The 17,572-nt window shown below is 39.1% G+C and overlaps 1 protein-coding gene across 1 annotated transcript in view; it reads right to left on the bottom strand.

Annotated features, from left to right (window-relative positions):
* Positions 1 to 17,572, bottom strand: part of SLC2A13 (solute carrier family 2 member 13) — a 154,956-nt gene that overhangs the window by 30,851 nt on the left and 106,533 nt on the right. Inside the window, exons 5-6 of the mRNA XM_040544722.1 lie at positions 10,718 to 10,881; positions 6,458 to 6,578 (exon numbers count right to left, since the gene is read on the bottom strand). Coding sequence (XP_040400656.1) covers positions 6,458 to 6,578; positions 10,718 to 10,881 — 285 coding nt within the window. The remainder of the gene's footprint in view (positions 1 to 6,457; positions 6,579 to 10,717; positions 10,882 to 17,572) is intronic.

Raw genomic sequence — 17,572 nt, 5'->3', positions numbered from 1 at the left:
ACAGTGTAGCTTAGTAGCCTCTGGTGCAGTCTCTAAAAAGATTGAATAAAATCTGTCCTGCTGAAGTGACCCTCCAGATGCCAATGAAAGGTTCACAATTGCTTCTCCCCCCGCTGTTTAGAATACTCCATACTTACATTTGGATTGCCATTGTGTTTTGTGCTCTACATTTGTAAAATGACCTTGTAAATACAGCTTTCCTACAATTCTCAGGGGTCTCTTAATTTGAGCTGCAAATTGCACCTTGCCACTTTTTGTTGAGTGCTTTAGTAGTAAGAGACCTTTGTCCAATGCCTTTGTTCTGTAAGTGCTACTGCTCTTTCTGTCAGATTATTGTATATTTTTTAGGCTGAACCTTGATTTCTGAATTGTTAATTTCAAACATTTATCAATTTTCACTTTTGCCTCACTTCTAGGAACCTTCAACTTTGCCTTATGTATTTTGTTATCCAATTATGGAAACTATATTAGTATACTCCTGTCACCCACTTACGGAAATACAAACTGAGCTTGGTAATATATTGTGGACCACATGGTTCTTTTGCAGAATTTCCTAATATTGTGCTACATGGGTAGCAAGAACAGCCTCTCAGAGTAAGAAGACATTCACAAAGAAGGACATTTCATGGTGATGTACTCTTTCCACTTGTATTGGATTCATCAGTCGCACTGAGCACATGCTGCACAGTCAGCCTGTGTATGTGAAGTAGTAGCTATATGTGAAAATCTGATACACTCACAACATGCAAGACATTTTGCTTGTCCCTTGACCGACTGTCTTCTCCATAAAAGAAGTTCCACTGTTGAATGTCTGCTGAACCCACCACTCCTGCTCTGCATGATGCAAGTTTTCATAATACTGAACAAGGTTTTCCTTGTAGAACTGTGGCAGTTCTACGTAAAATATCATCTTAGGCAGGAAATGCCTGATGTAGGGACAGAAGGGCCTTGTAGTATCTTTTGAGGATTAGCAAATGCCACCAAAGAGAACACAAGCTGAAAATCACCACAGGCTGGAAGGCAATGTCACTTTGATTGTGCTCTTTTCTACTCTTCCCAGCTTGCTGTTTGTCACACTGGAGACATGTTCTAGGCTAGATGGATCTTTGATCTTACCTGGCATGCCCTGATGTTTACTCTTTGCTCTCAAAAATGGTTATGCACACAACCCTCTACCTCCCTTACTTCATTTTTATACACAAACTCCAATTCAGTTAGCTATTAGGACCTTGTTTAAAACTGTCTCATGCTTGTTTGAGGTCTAGTGCTGTTTGCACATGCTTCACTGCACCTCAGGCATGAAATCAAGTACTTCCTTATTCTTCTGATGATTCCCGTGTTGCTTCCAAAAGCTAACCATTAAATTCTGATTAAATATCACTCTGCAAAAAATATGGGGGATGCTTTAAGTAGTTAAAATGCCTGGGAACTGCAAGATACTACTTCAAGCTGTCGTATCTGGGACACAGGAAATATGATATTTAACTAAGAATGAGAAAAACCCAGCAGGACTTCAGGAGCACTTTCCTGCTACTGCAAGAAACCAAACTACAAAAGCTTGTTTGCTGGGCTCTACTGACAGTCCTTTAGGTAACGTGTGTATCTGATCAGTGATGTCCACTGGGAAAAGCTACCTTTTATAATCACAAGACTCACACTCTACGTGTCGTTCTGTATCTCACCACACAGCTATTTGAACAGATCTAAGTCACAGTTACATTCCTGTACAATCAATGCTTTGCATCTTCAGATCAGGCTCCTGCTCCACCTAGTCCACTGAGACTGTTCCTCAGGGACCCGTTCCTAGGGAAAGTTTCAGATGAGTTTTAAATACTTACTCTTCTTGATATGCCAGCCACATATGAATACATTAGTTCTCTCCAAGCCTTCCTTAAAACCCTCTTTTCCAGAACTCTCATGCCTGAAATAAGCAACATGATTTAAATAGAGCAACTGTTCTCAGCTTCTTGGTGCTTGCTGCTTCTGCTTTAGGTTTGAAGAGTACTCCAATGGCTCATCCATTTTTCCTACCTACAATACTCCAGTAGAGGAAACTACTCTCTAAAAACCTCACTTTGCTTAAGTGCTTAGGTCCTCACAGCTACATCTCTACTACCATAAGCACCTTGACAGCAGATTGTGTGCTGGATGCTGACACTCCATAAAAAGCATCCTGATCTACTTGTACATAAGTATCAATCATCTCGTCTTAGATTATTTTTTTTTCTGAATTTCTACTTTAGATGAGTAGCTCTTCAGATTTTTGTATTTAAGTTGATGAGGGGAGTTTTTTCCTCAAATTCCATTCAAATTAAAGGTGCATGTAACTGACATAGTCCTGCCTATCCCCTATGACTTTTAATTTAAATGACAAGTTTTGATTGACAGAAATAAGACACCAGCAAAAGGAAAAGCATTACTAACTGATATATCCTTACTACCTATTTAATAAATTTCATGACTATATTGCAATCATTCTACAGTTCTACAGCATAAACTGTCTATCAGAATCATAATTACATTTCTTAAGAGCTGGCAAAATTATTCCGAAAAGTTTCTCTCTTTACATACTCATAATCTTCTGAACTTAATAGCAGTAACACATTGCTATACTTATTATTGCAATCCTGAGTTATCAGAATGACCAGTAGCTCAGTCATTTTGACACTGGAAACATAAAATGAGAATCATATTATAAAAAATACTGGTTCTGTGATATAGCAACAGTATGAAGAATCCTGATGTCCAGTTTGCAGATAACTCAGATTGTTAGTGAGTTAACTCGGAAAAATAAAGTACAATAGCTAATATACTTACTCTCTCTATCTTAAATGCTCTATTAATAGAGTATTTACTTACTCTATGTATATTAAAGCTATTTAATACAGTAAAACCAGTTTTAGTTTCTGGGCTGAGTTTTTCAGTCCTGGTCATAATAAAATACTTTTGCTAAATTCATAAAGAAAATACCTATTTCTGTCTATTAGCTATCTCGAATACGATGTGTATCAGCACTAAGCACTGGTGTCTTCATCTCAGTGTCGTGCAAGTAAGTCGTCGATGAGCTCAGGAACACAAATCATGTGAGAGTGACTAATTCAAAAACGAACAAGAGAATCCTTGTGCCCAGCCCAGCTGGTGCTGCCTGGATTGTTTTAATCAAACTCTGAAGACAATCAGATCAGGAAGGAACCTGAGGAAATTCTTCACAGGTATCATTTCCCTAGGGTATGAGCCTCATGGTTAACCTGAGATCAATGCAGAAGATACCATTTCCACACAGCAGCATTACTTAAGCAGAACAAGTTCACATTATGTCTTCTACAGCTGACCAAATCTGAAGCGGTACAGTAAAAGAGACAGACACTTGAATGAAAGAAGACTTTTTGTCTTCCAAGAATACAAGGAAATGGGACAATGGCTACTGTCCAGAAATGGATCATTTTCCCAAAGCAAGGTGTGGATGGTCACACCTTTGATCTGTTGAAGATTGGGAAAAGACAGAAGACGGTTACTGCATGTCCCCTCGACTTGACCTCTTTCTAGAAGCAGGCAAGTCACCCATAGAAAAGGGAGCACGTTTATGGAGCTTTGAGCAGATGGGAAAACAACTGGAATAGCCAGCTCATCTGTTAATTTCTCAGATGATAAATTTTGGAATTGTGCTGTTTTGTACTCCCAATTTTACCTCTGAATTTCTCTGTGGCTTTGAGGATAAGGGACCACAGGTATCCTTTAAGGATAACAGGCCACAGCTGTTCTACTGAAGATCAAAGAAAGATCACACACTGCAAACACCTGTACCTGTATGGGTTAAGTGGCAAAATTAAGTTTGATTTAAGGGTGGTACACAGGAGAGTGTTCACCTTGTTTTTCCACAGTGAGACACCCACCCAGGGCCATCTGTGAGGATGCAAAGAGACTTTCAGTGCTCAAGGATCCTGCTGGATTTGCATTACTTCCACGATGTCCTTATGAATAAGGATTACATTTGACTTTTTCATGGATATACAGATTATTTTTTGACTGTTGCTCATCTATGATATTTTACTTCTTTACACCAAGTGAAAATGTTTTACTTGATATTTGCAATGTGTCTTTTTGGTTTGTTTTCTGAAAAAAAACAACAACAACAAAAAAAACAACAAGCACGCATGCATCTGTTTGCATGGCATGGCTCTTTCAGAAGGTAGTATTCAAGCCCTGGGTGCATTTCTCAGAACAGTGGCTGTGTTCTTCATTTGTTCGTCTGTTCTATCTTCATTGTTATTCCAGCAGCAGAAATTAATCTGTGCAGAGGAATACGGATCAAGGGAACAACAAACAAACAGACTGTAGTAGCTCTGAGGCTTCCATTATGGACACCCACGCTTACTCTAACCCAACAGATCTGCAAACATACAAAGCATTTTTACTCCGCACAGTATCACCAATACTTCTGTCAGCAAAATACATTTTGACGATGTTCTTTTTAACTTGTAAATATGTTTTGGCAGAGACAAAGGAAAGTTGTATTTAGAAACACCCCCATACTCCAAGCTGGCCATGCTGCACACAGGTTTAGACCCTGGTGAGTGCACCTCACTTAGAGAAGCACTGCTCCACCGCTAGCTGGAGGACTATTTGTATTTGTGGGGGAACACATATTTAAAAGTGGCTACAAGGGTGTGACATTACTTGGTGATCTTCTGACGTCCTGCTGTCTTTTGCTTTTCCAAAAATTTCTGCGACCGCTTCAAGGCTTGCAAGGTAGAGAGCTAAGCAATGTAAGGTACCAGCAGTTACACCAAAGCGAGCTAAAACATGGATAAAAAAGGAAGAGGCCACTGCCATTAACTTAACTCCCCCTATATATTCACTTTTATCTTTAAGCTGAGCTCTTTCTTTTTCAAAATACTCCCAAATGAAAATATTTAAATTATTTTATTGCTCTTTGTTAGACCATTTGATTTTCTACCATATCTGCTTTTGCTCTCTTCCATGTCAGAAGTCATGACAGATTAAAGCATTCCAATAACTAATTAAATAACATGCCTTTCCTAGAACTACTTGCTTTAGTTTTTCATGGCTTTGTCCAGAAGTACATGCTGAGCAAGCCACAGTGAATCCAAGTTTGACTAGCTGTGGTTAACTGGAAAATGAAAACTGTGTCAAATAATTTTCTATACTCCTTAAGATGAACTAGTTGCATTTCTTCTATGCAGTTTTATATATTGTTTCAGGTTATATAGTCATCTATGTTCATTAGATATCAAATAATGAGTTCTCAAAATGGTGCATCAACTGTCTACAGACATCCCATCCAAACAGTTAGCTCAAGTCCTAGGCAAATACTTTTGACATCTTGATATTAACATCATCTTATTCTTAAACAAGAATATTTGAAAGCTTTTTCCACCTTTTCATCCTTTAATTATTTTACTTGCCATTTGAAAAAGATGAATAGGTACGTCTCAAAAATAGCAATATAAGTGACACTGCAATAGCAAACAAGGAAAAACACAGTTTTTGTTAGTTGCAATCCTCATATCTGGTAGTATCTAATGTTGCAGTTATTAGCATCTGTTTATACTTTTTTGAAGACCTTTCATGCCCTCCACAGGGTCTGTAAAATTTCAGCTCCTTAGAGTCAATGTTCTATCATATGAAAAGCCACAAACCATATTTCTAAACAATATCTCCAGGAAACTAGACGCGTACTGCTCATTTCTTGATATTTATGTCTACAACCAGCACATGCAAGGCAGATTTTCAACACAAACAAGAATTTCTTCAGCCACTTTGCCACTCCTCTCTCATTAGGACACTGGTGTTTTCCAGCCTACCAGAATGTAGGAGCACTCACACAAGAATAAAAACACACAAAATATAGAAAACAGCACATTCCTACCACCTTAGAAGTAATATTATTTGAAACCACAACTACATACAAAAGGAATGTTGTACCCACTGTAGGAAAAAAGGTCTAAAAATCACATTTGTTAGTAATTGCCATTATTCTAAAGATTTATTATTATTATTATTATTATTATTTTGCTCAGTAAAACAAGAGGCAAGGAACATATTCTTTTGAACAGTTCATAGATGTTATACATGACAAATCTATGAGTAGACTAATAACAGCATGTATATTTTACAAATTACTTTTAAAATATTCCAAACTGTGTCTGCTATAAATTGCAGTAGTTCTGATATAACAGAGGAGATCTCAAGTGTGTAGTCTGGTGCTTACCTGCCTTATTTAATCCAAGAAACTCCAAAGGATTATTCAGAGCATTTAAGGAAAGAATCTAATTTTCTCTATTGAAGAAAGTAAAGATTTTAACTTTAGGGATTTAACTTAGTCCCTTGTACTGGACTGCCTGAATACTTGTCCATTACTTGCATGAGGTTGTAATACTCAATTAACTGGAAAAAAATCTTCAAGAAGACTGGATGAATGATCATGAAATCTCACCTGTATTTTGTGCAGGTAGAGTTTTGATGTGAAGGATCTGGTGGATTAAGCGTGACTCTCGGCGAGACCTGAGCTGATAGCAAAAATCCCGAAGCTAGGATAATGAGTGCTACAGCAGTACCTAAAAATACAGATAAAGAACAATGTGATACTCCTCTCCAGAGAACACGAAATAATTCTCTGTTGAACCGAGCTATGCTCGGGAAAGCAAAGCACCCCATTATTATGCATACAGCATTTGCCATTACACTGAGCAGTTGTGATGAGAATCCAAGAAAAATACCCTTTGCTACATCCCCATCTTGAATCAGGTTAGATGTCAAAGTCAAGTACATTCAGTTTAATGTCCAGATATTAAATTAACAGGTCAAGACTATTTTGTGGCATCTGGAATTGAAGACTGCATGAATAAACTAATATATTCTTCTTCAGTGTTGAAAATAATGCTGTAAAGGTAAAATTTAATAGCGACGTTTAAATCATCACACTTCCTCCCACTACCAGGCTTGCAGGCTTTCCTGTAAAATAGAAAATAGCATCAGCTGTTTCATCAATTCTTCCTGCCTTTGTGAAATGAGAGAAATTTGACTTTTCATACAAATGCCACCAAAATGTGCAACTGCAATTTCTGAATTTCTTGTTTCAAACAGCACACGTAACAAATCTGCTAGGGAAGAGCCCCCTCCATCTGTTAGCTCCTGACCCCAGCAAATTCCTTGTGCATGGACAGGATTCCTGCTTTGTAAAACAGGTCATTATTAGAGCAGTACATAGTTTTCCTACCTGATTTGTCACACACATAGAATATGCTGTATCATTTTAATGAAATTAATATAATTCATCACTATGAATACTGCAACTAACCCAAACTTGGACATCTTGAAACATTTACACCTTGCTACATGGTGAGGCATCTAATTCCGCCCCCGTATGTATTTGTATACTCGCTACTTATGTGGCATCTTTTGAGAGGTCCCACAGACCATGTATATCCTGATGTACAGACAACCAACACTAAAAACACAAAACTAGTTATAGTTGCATTTATAAGTTGGTTACTGATCATTTAATAACATTTCCATTACCACACAAAAATAGATGCTTTATTCAATTAAAAGTACTCCTCAGCAACCCTTTGCTCTGTACATTAGAAATTCTCAGAAATGCTTCTGTGCAAATCTTTAAAAATGCCACTGCATTAAAAATACAGCATATCACTCTTGCCACTCTTTAAGAAATTATACATTCTTGTACATATTTTTTACTTGTTGGTTTTTACTGTTTCGGCAGTTTGGGGATGGGTCAGAGATGGTGCTCTTAAAGGGAAAAACAAAAGTTTCCTAGCAGGCAAACCCATCAAGTGTATGACTATTTTTTTCTGAGGAATAAATAATATCTTAAGCACCAAGATACCATGAATGTGTCTGTGCAGCAGCCATGGCTAATAGGCATGAATATGCATGAACTCAAGATTACAGGACCACATATTTACCTAGACCAAGGCAACTAAGATCTTAAACTCAGTTACAAACTACTTGTGAGAAAGCACCTACCCACCATAAAATGTAATTTCAATTTATTTTAAATTGGGTTTTGTACTGCTATGATTACTAGTCATGCTGACAATCCCAGTTTTCTGGGGGGGCATGATATTGTACTAGATCTACTGTACTTTCTGTATTTACTGTACTTTCAAAATGCCATAAACCAAATAGCAAATATATTTAGACAGGACCTATAATCTTATTTATATTCATTCTAAATATGCCTTGTCTGTCTTTCAAGTTAAACAAACACACTAGCACGTAGTTACAGTACCTCTGCAAATGTTTTATTTCTTTGGAAAAGTACGGAGTATATAAAACTGGTGAATGAAGCTTATTATATGTTGTCATTCTGTGGAAAGTTTGTCTAAGATTAACAAAAACATATAATTACAGTATGCCATTAACTGAGATGAAAAAAAGGTAAATATCCCAAAGATATTTCAGATCCTCTCTGCTACAAACAGAGATAAAAATTGTCAAATGCCCAACTAGCACCATGCTTTCAAATTGCCAGTTGCTGAAGCAGTAAAAGGAAAACACAAATGAAATGGATACTGCGGTTGTGCCAAACTCTCCACATTTCACAATGAACAACTTTGAAGAAAGAAACAAACTGAAGAAAAAGAGGAAAAGAAAGATGAAGAACTGTTGCCAGGATAAACTTGTAGCAGCAGGCAAAGGTAGTAATTTTGCCCTCATTTCATATAATGGAAAACAGGGGCATATACAGCTTCTCTAAAGACCAGAAAAGCAGCCAGTGTAATAACTCCATGTGAAGGTCAATTTCCTTAGAAACACAGACCAAAACAGAGCATTAAAATATTAAGTTTATCACATGAGAAAACTCATTATTGAAAATAAATCCATCAGCAGATTCAGTAATTATCATTTTAGCCCTTTTGCTGAGTAAAGCACATCATACTCACCACTACCTAAGTTTGTGTCAACCCTTGCATAAAAAAACTCTAAATAGCACAGAGAAATGACTTGATTTCATTATTGTCATTATTTGTGCTGTATTTTCCTAAAGCAGAGACCATAGGATAAAGAGCACAGTATGAACACAGCATGGATCAAGAGATGCTGCAGAGTGACAGTGGGCCACTGACCACAGAACAAGGAACATGGATATTATTACTAATTACTTTGTGTCCAGATATCATAAACAAATGACCTTTAACTGCATTATTCTCCTTTGTTAGTCCTGTGCCTTATTTCTATCTTCTCATCTGTTCCATGACTCATGCTTTACAAGACACATTAGCATCTACATTTCAAACTTATAACCTTTGAATATGTCAACGAGAGCCAAACAGCAAGGAGTTCTGTGATTGTATGGAAAGTCCATGTGGGAATAAAACCTATACGCTGGTTCCAGACAAGCAATGAACCCCCGAGGGGCTGGCCACACATATTAGGTATGAGGGCCTAATGCGTAAATACTCCATTCCAATAGAGAGTATTAATGAGAGGCAACACCCACAAAACAAGTCTAGGGAGAATGTCATGAGGCTTTCACTTCCCAGAAAGTCAAGAAAACACACATGTACCACAGGGAAAAGGTGTTGGGTACAGGGAATGGTAGAAGAATCTGTACAGGGAATGGTACAGGACTACTCTCCTGTTGTGACCACATTTCTGAACTTAGATCACAAGTTCAGGAACCTAAAAAAACTTTAGGAGTCCCAGCTCCAAAACAAGATGGTATCAAATACATATTCATTATAACTTAAAAACACCAAACTGACTCCAAAGCACATCTTTTAATTCACCAATTTGTGCGATTGTTTGGACCACAGACAACACTGCAGTCAGCAGTTGGGCCTACATAAATGCATTCCAACGCTGTGAGCGCAGACTGACTGCTGTCCCTGGGGGTCAGCAGATGGGCAGCGGCCTGGCAGGTGGTCCCCCCTCTGCTGTGTCACATCAACAGCCAGTTGATGAGCTTTTCGGATGTTCAGCCAGGGCCAGGTACCTGCTTCAGCCAGAACGGGCACTTACAAGGGCACAAGCAGAAACGGTCCAGCTAAGTAGCAGGATACTGCTGAGTGTAGGCAAGACTGCTAGCTCTGCCCTTCCAGCTCCTAAGAGGTGGCTGCATCACCGAGTTATGGTGTTTGAATATTTGGACAAAATGCGGAAATTCAGAATTCTGTGATTTTGTCCCTCATGCAAGAGACCAATCACAGTCACATTAATGCAGGTAATGCACTGACTGTATTGCATTTGAAATAATTATGCAAAGAACTGCTTTACTTTTTAAAAAATACTTCGATGGTTGTGTGATATGCTTTCTCCAGTAGTTCTTAATAAAATGTTCTGAATTCACATTAATGAGCCAGAAATTGCATATCGCAGATGTACATGAGATCTAAAAACTAGCCAGCTGTGAAGTTCCAAGCATTTGATTCCTTACACCAAAACAAACAAACAAAAAGTATAAAAAACTAAGTAAAGACATTATCAAACATAGCTTGAAAAAGAAACTGCACCTGAAAAAATAAGATGCTAAACCTCTATTTTTATAACTAACTCTTGGCTGTGGTACCATATTACTATTCTTGAAAATCTACAGGATTTCAGCAAGGAGACAGGGGTCAACATCATTAGTTTGAAGAGGATTACTTTGATAAAATTAGCACTTGAAACTTTATCTTCATTTTATTCTTGTTACCATGAGGCCTACCCAATTCACTCACGAAGCACTCACCTGTTAAGCTGCCAAGTGTGAGTTTCCGGCGACCCATCCTTTCAACAAGCCAGACTCCCACGAGAGTGAAAATGAAGTTTATAAAGGCTGTGAGGGCGGCCAGCCAGATCGCCAGCCTGTCGTCTTGAACTCCCGACATCTGCAAAATGGTAGCACTATAGTACCTGCAAGACAGACACCACTGATTTGAATTTGGCTCATATTGTACTTCCTGACTGTAAATCAAAAGAGATTGTAACAAATATTAGGCGTGACCTCCTGCATATGCAGCCACACGCTGACACCCAATTACTCTGGGAAATCAGGCAACACCAAGGGACAACCTGTGCTTGACTGAAGTTTTGGCTGAAGGACATCAAGAGGTGAATTGCCAATGCCTTGGCTGTTCGTATTTCCTATGATCAGTCACGTTCTGCTAGAAATGGGGTTTGCATTTTTAATTTAAATAAATCCGCACAGCCACTGCTTTGTGCTCTATTTTTTTTTCTGCCAAAACGTGGGATTTCAGAACTCAGTGTACTGTCTAGGGAAAGACAGCTCAAAAATTGAGTATGTTTTCACTCTCATTAAAGGTCACACAGAACTAATCTATGGCATCCAACACGTTGCAAGCAATCCTCCCAGACTCCTGGTTTTAGGTCTTGCAGCTTAAATGCCCTGCCGCCAGCTTGCCTGACACTCTCCACTGCATTACTTCTGTCTAGCCAGAACATGATCGTTTTGAAATGGGTTAGCACCACATTGCAGGAATGTGAATCTGCACCAAACAGGAGTGTTTGACAGAAGTTTCTGTTTAATTTTAAAATGAATCAACCATTCCACACAAACGGGAACTCATAAATAACTCAAATGAACAAAATGAAAAGAAAAAAAAAAAGGAAGCCTTCTATTGTTTTTCACAGAGATCAGATGAATACAGATATTGTGCCTGTGTTCTCAGGGAGAGCTCAATAAACCTTCGAGAAAACACGCAAATAGCTTTGTTTGTGTTGCATAAGCACTTTTCATCTTGTTCTGTTAATTTGTGCCGTCTGCAATACTGAATATTCAATCCTTCATATACCTAACAGCCCATTGGCTTTCACGCAGTAATAACCATCAAAAATGTCAAAGCTCACGTTTCTTTTTTCCCCTGCTCAAAATGCAGCTTCCTTTAAATGCCACCACATTGTCTTAATGCCCGGATGTGTTAACCTCAGAAATTTTAGCATAAAAAACATGTGGACCACTAAGCATAAAACATTTTTATTTCAATACAATAACCCATGATGGACAATAGGCTCAGTTGACTGCTTGTGAAAGCACCTGAGTCAGTTGAGACACTACCAGTCATAAATTATGACACCTATCTCTGGATGTTACTGACTCCCCTGTACGCTGGGGCAAGGTCTCTAGATCCTCCTGGTTCCCTTCCTCAGCTCGTCTTCCTCACCAATTCTGCCATTTGAGACTATACAAGCAACTCCTGGGGTGCAGCAGGAGAGGATCCCCAGAGTGAAGCTGCTGGCACCGAGGACCTGGTGTCTCCACGCACTCATGTTTTGGGCCTGGCTCCATGGACAACCTGCCTGCTAGTGACTGGAACATCTCTTCCAGGCTTGTTTTGTCTGAAACAAAGAATTGCATCCTCCGAGATCACTGCAGTGTTGTGAATCTTGGGGAGATGGAGATTCAAGAAGCATAGACGTGATTGGAATTAAAATGCTAATGTTCATGTGCCCTCGCTTCTTAAGGCTCTCTAAATTAAATTGCTAACTGCTTGTCAAAACTTACTTCATACTGCACTACTCCAGTCACCAAAATCATCCAGGCAGTCTCTGATCTCCCAATACTGCCTTTCTTTTTCTTCTTATAGGTAGGAAAATAACAACAAATGTCAAGACTTGGCCTGCTGACACCTGCTATGAGACTCCTATTTACTTCAACCAGACAAGGCTTCATGAAGCCACTTTTAACTCTACACATCGAAATCTTCTCAAAATCCAGTTCTACTGTGAAGCCAGAAATTGCCAGTTGTCAGCAGCAATGCATGGTGCATTGATGCTAGATAGTTAAAAAGGCAAAGAATAAAGAATCACTTGAAAGTGTGTCGGCCTACTTCCAGACCCATACAAACAGGCACCTTCCACACCCGACACGGCTCCAAGTTGCTTTTTGCACCTGCTGGTTATATATTCTCAGCTAGAAGCTCACCGTTTATCCATAAATAAACAACATATTTCACTTCTGTGGAAAACAAAACAGGGAAATTTATAATCTGCAAATCCAAATGACACGCTAACACAGCTTGGCTGCTGGGCAACACTGGTGATGTTTATTACGGCATAGCAATCCAATTTCAAAAATTCAGAAGAATATTTGCATAGATTATGATAAGCACTAAATACGAACATTTTTAATACCAACCTGTGCAGCCCTAACTGCCTATTAGTGCAGTCTTTTTAATTTCTTCCTGACAGGGAGAAAAACTGTGGCAGAAAAAGGTCAGGCTGTGATATTATACAACCACGTTAAATACTGCAGCTCCTATGGGGAATGCAATGTCAGTGACAAAGTTTGGCAGCCCTAATTTATTTTCTAAAATGTAAAGAAAATGACAAAAGTACATGCATCTCCTTGGAATTTTAAAGCAAGTACTTTATCTTTAAAAGCAAATAAACATAATTAAAAAACCACACAAAGTAACTGAGTCAGATAAATATAAAAGATTTTAATATGGATCATCTGCAAGAATGTCAAAACTATAAAGTTGCGCTATCAAGAACAAAAAAACAACTGAGGCATTTCCACAGTAACGAATACCCAGACTAATCTTTCTACGACATATGTATACTGAAAATGCGCAGTATAGATTTGAAGCAAATTAATGCCCTCACTTTCCTCCCTTGCCTCTTTTAAAGAGTCAGGATTTTAATAAAGTGACTATGTCTAATGTTTGAAGAAAAGGAGAATGCCCCCTTCGAGCAGGTCTTTAGACGATTCGAAACACATCAGGCCCCAGGTCAGCTCATTCAGCAGCAGAGGAGATCATGCCAGGCTTGGGAGCTCTCAATCAAAACCAAAAAAGCTTGTGGATAAGCTGCCAGGTTGTCTGCATCACAGCTTTGATTGCCCCAATCTTTCAGGAGGGGCTGCTCCAGCCCATCTGTTGTATCTGACAAAGTTTCTGTCTAATGATGTCAGCTTTTTTGGACAGAATTTGTCATTCTTCTAAAATTAATGAATAAATCTAAATAACCTAGAAGTACCTTTCAACATCTTAAAAACGTTTATTTTACATTGTTGCTTTTAAGAAAATGAAGATATAATACTCTGGCACTGGTTTGCAAAGGCTTGTTGAATTTTTCTAGCACAATACTTTGGAAATCACTATCCAACTACTCAAACTACTCGGTCCAAGAAAAACAGTCCCCAGAGATAATGAATCCCTCCATCTTTTTTGCAACTCAGTTGAAATAACACAAAGCGAAATGGCAAGTAGCACCATAGCCAAGGAACAAATGATTAAATGTTGAAGGAGATCCAAAATGGTGGCAATTTCAACAGATATACACACTCTCTTTCTGCAATTGTGCATGACCTCTCCTTGTGCTCTATCAGGTCATTGTATATTAAAACTACCGGACTAAGAGAAACAAAAGTAATCATAACAAAACACAATCCACATTCACAAAATGGTCTTGCTTCTACACCTTGACATTGTTTCTCTCCTTCCTTAGGGATTGCTAAAGCTTATTACCACCAAGTTTGATGACTTCCAGCACAGGCACTGCATCGGACCAGACACCAGGTTGCAGCGTTGCATGGACAACACAGCAAGGATACCGCAGCATTCCCTGCCCTACGCAGCTGTGCTGTCACACTGAGAGCTGTCAAAACCTCCTGTTGGCTACAGCCCCAACGAGAATGACCTGTGCTGCCAAGCAGAAGACAGAGCTCAATTATTTAAAAAATAGCTGTATTTTAGTTACGGCATACATACACGTGGAATACAGAGTCTTGCTCCCCAGCTGACTTTTAAGTGGTGAAAAGGTTCAGGTGGGAGGTGGCAGGTCCACAATTTCTGGTGTGGACACTTGCAGGCTGGCCATGTAAGTGCTGCAAGGAGCCGCGGTGCAATCTGCCCAGCCAGGTAGCTCACTGCTATGGGACTATGCCAATGCCAATCAGATACAACAGACAGACACCAACCTGTCAGAAGAACTGAGGGACTAATGCTAACTCATATTGATTCAAACAACAGTATTCAACTCGAATTACAAATATTCTGACTTATTCTGTGTCTCTTTCCTATCGCAAACTATCACACATCCTTGTAAATACAGCCATAACATTCTCCAAGACAGCCTGTTCTGATGCATGCTTTGACTATATACATCTGGACAAAGATTAGGAGAACAGGTAAAGCCATCCTTAACATTTCACCTTCGGATGATAACAGATCAAGACGGTTTTACATGTTGCTAACCTGAATTGCAACAGCCCAACAACTGGTATAGCCATAGCGTGCCACACAGAACCTCTGCAGCAATAAACACATGGCTGGGGCTGGCTGAGCATCCTGCGTCCTGCTCGCTGCAGGGGAAGGAGGTGGGGTAAGACCACAGGCTTCCAAATGCAGGTCCTGAATCACTCCACCGACTTGAAGGCCTGATGTGACTTTGCTCTTGATACACTTTTGTTGAATACTGAAAATGAACTTGAGCAATAGTGTTACTGCTATTAACTGGTTTTAACCCTGCAAATGTACCTGCCTTCCTCTTTTGTGTGCAGCTTGAGCACAACAATCATACCATGTCTGGCATTTCTGAATATTCAGAGGCTTTAAAGAAAGAGCAAGCACAAGCCAAGAAACTCCCATTGGAATTACTGCTACTGGAAAGAGGCCAGGCACGTGGAGTAACCGCAGGTTAGTGAAAGATGGGCTCTGTGAGCTTGAGAACAGCTTCTAGAGCAAAGCAGGCTTATGGAACAGCACACTTGCATCTGCCTGTCCCACCCATTTAGACCTTTTGTTATGAAAGAGGGTTAATCTAGAAAGTTTAAGCTTGCATTTTCATCACTAAAGGCCTGCAGGATTACGACAGCTTCACCAATGTGTTAAACTGTGGTAACTCATCTGTGCAGATGAACTTACAGAAACTGCAGGAGAAAGCAAGGGCAGCATATGGGAAATGAGATGTCAAAGTATTGGAAATGAAAACAAGATAGGAAGAAGCTGGTGTATCTGGAAGGAGCCAAAGACAGCATATGTTCCAAGCGTATCGGCTCTCAGGCAGGAGGGATGCTACAGCCCTGCTAAGCACCACATGAAGCCTGGGGAAGGGAAACAGGCACATTGGCAAGGTGCTGAAGAAACAAAAAATATCCCTTGGTTAGACTTGTTTGAAATAAGGACTGCAAAGCAATATGGCAGCATTTATTGATATAATTGGAGTGTTGGACAATGTGGTTCTGCCTCCCAGTTTCACATCCCATACACGGCAGTGACAAAGGAGATGCAGCAGTTTCCACTCACACACAGCGGCTGCACTCAGAGCAACCATGGACACCAGTTTGGAGACTGGGTAGTTATTCAAACTCTGCTACTTCCCTGTCTACATTTCCTATCATGTCTGTCTAATCCCTTACCTTGCCTTTTAAACGTCCCTGCTGGAGCAGGGGGTTGGACCAGATGACCTCCAGAGGTCCCTCCCTGGCTCAACCATTCTGTGATTTTGAAACATTGCTTTGCGCAATTAGCCACTGGTTTGATTGGCTCCTTTCTGGACTCCTATAATAAAGCTAGTAATATTAATATCAACAGCAGCACTGATATTACAAAACACATGAACGCAGACACAGTTTTCAGTGGGAATTGCCTTTGTTGGACAAAATGTTTCAGATGCTGAATTTCCTTTGGCTATGAATAATGAAAATGGAAAGTCACAGAAAGGATAAGATCAAACCTCATCTTTGACATTAGGCATATAATAAAGCTGATCACAAAGGCTGTAAAAATCCATTTCATCACTCTGATTCATCACCATTCCCAGGACTACTGTGTTAATCAGTTTACAGCCTTTAGATTCCTTAAAAAGTAATTTCCCTTTGGTCTTTTCTGTGCAACAGATCAATGGCTCATTTTGGTTACACAAACTCATCTAAGTTGGGAAAAATATTATTTCCTCCTTTGTTTCTTTATCAAAATGAGATATACAACTATCCAATGTTATCAAACACTCCTCTTACAGTCATTAAAACATTTACTTTCTGTAAGCAAGGTGGATTTTTTTATGTCATACACTTCAAAAGAACAAAGTGACATGCCTGTAAGAGACCTCTTTGGTCATCAAAACCCTCGAGTGTACAGCTAACCACCTCACAATAATAGCTTTTAACAAAATAAAACTGTCCCACCTTAAAATACTTTAACTTTTCCTGTCCCTGATAATCCAAATAAAAAGAGGTTCAAGACACCCTGAATCTTTGGTTGATAAAAACTTTTTCTAACTTACAAACAAAATTTTTTCATGGCAAGGTCACACACGCATTCATTCATGTGCCTAGATCATCATAAAAAATCAATAGCTTTTCTTCCTCTGAGACATTTATTCTCTGATTTTAAAGAGCAATTATAATTTCTGAAACATCTTTCTGCTAGGCTAAGTGAGCTACTTAGTCTCCTTTCGGAAGATGAGTTCTCCAGTCTTCCTGAACACCCTTTTAGCTCCATATTGCACCATTTTTTTACTTTTATTTATTTTTTTAAATGAGGATGTCAATAAACATATAGCAAGAAGCACTATTACATGGCTATAGCAATGCTTCCTAATACCTCTTGGATCAACTGTCCCAATTATAGACATTTAGGAA

Source organism: Cygnus olor, chromosome 1, assembly GCF_009769625.2.
Source record: "Cygnus olor isolate bCygOlo1 chromosome 1, bCygOlo1.pri.v2, whole genome shotgun sequence".
Taxonomy (NCBI): Eukaryota; Metazoa; Chordata; class Aves; order Anseriformes; family Anatidae; genus Cygnus; species Cygnus olor.
This window is presented reverse-complemented; position numbering and strand designations above follow the sequence as displayed.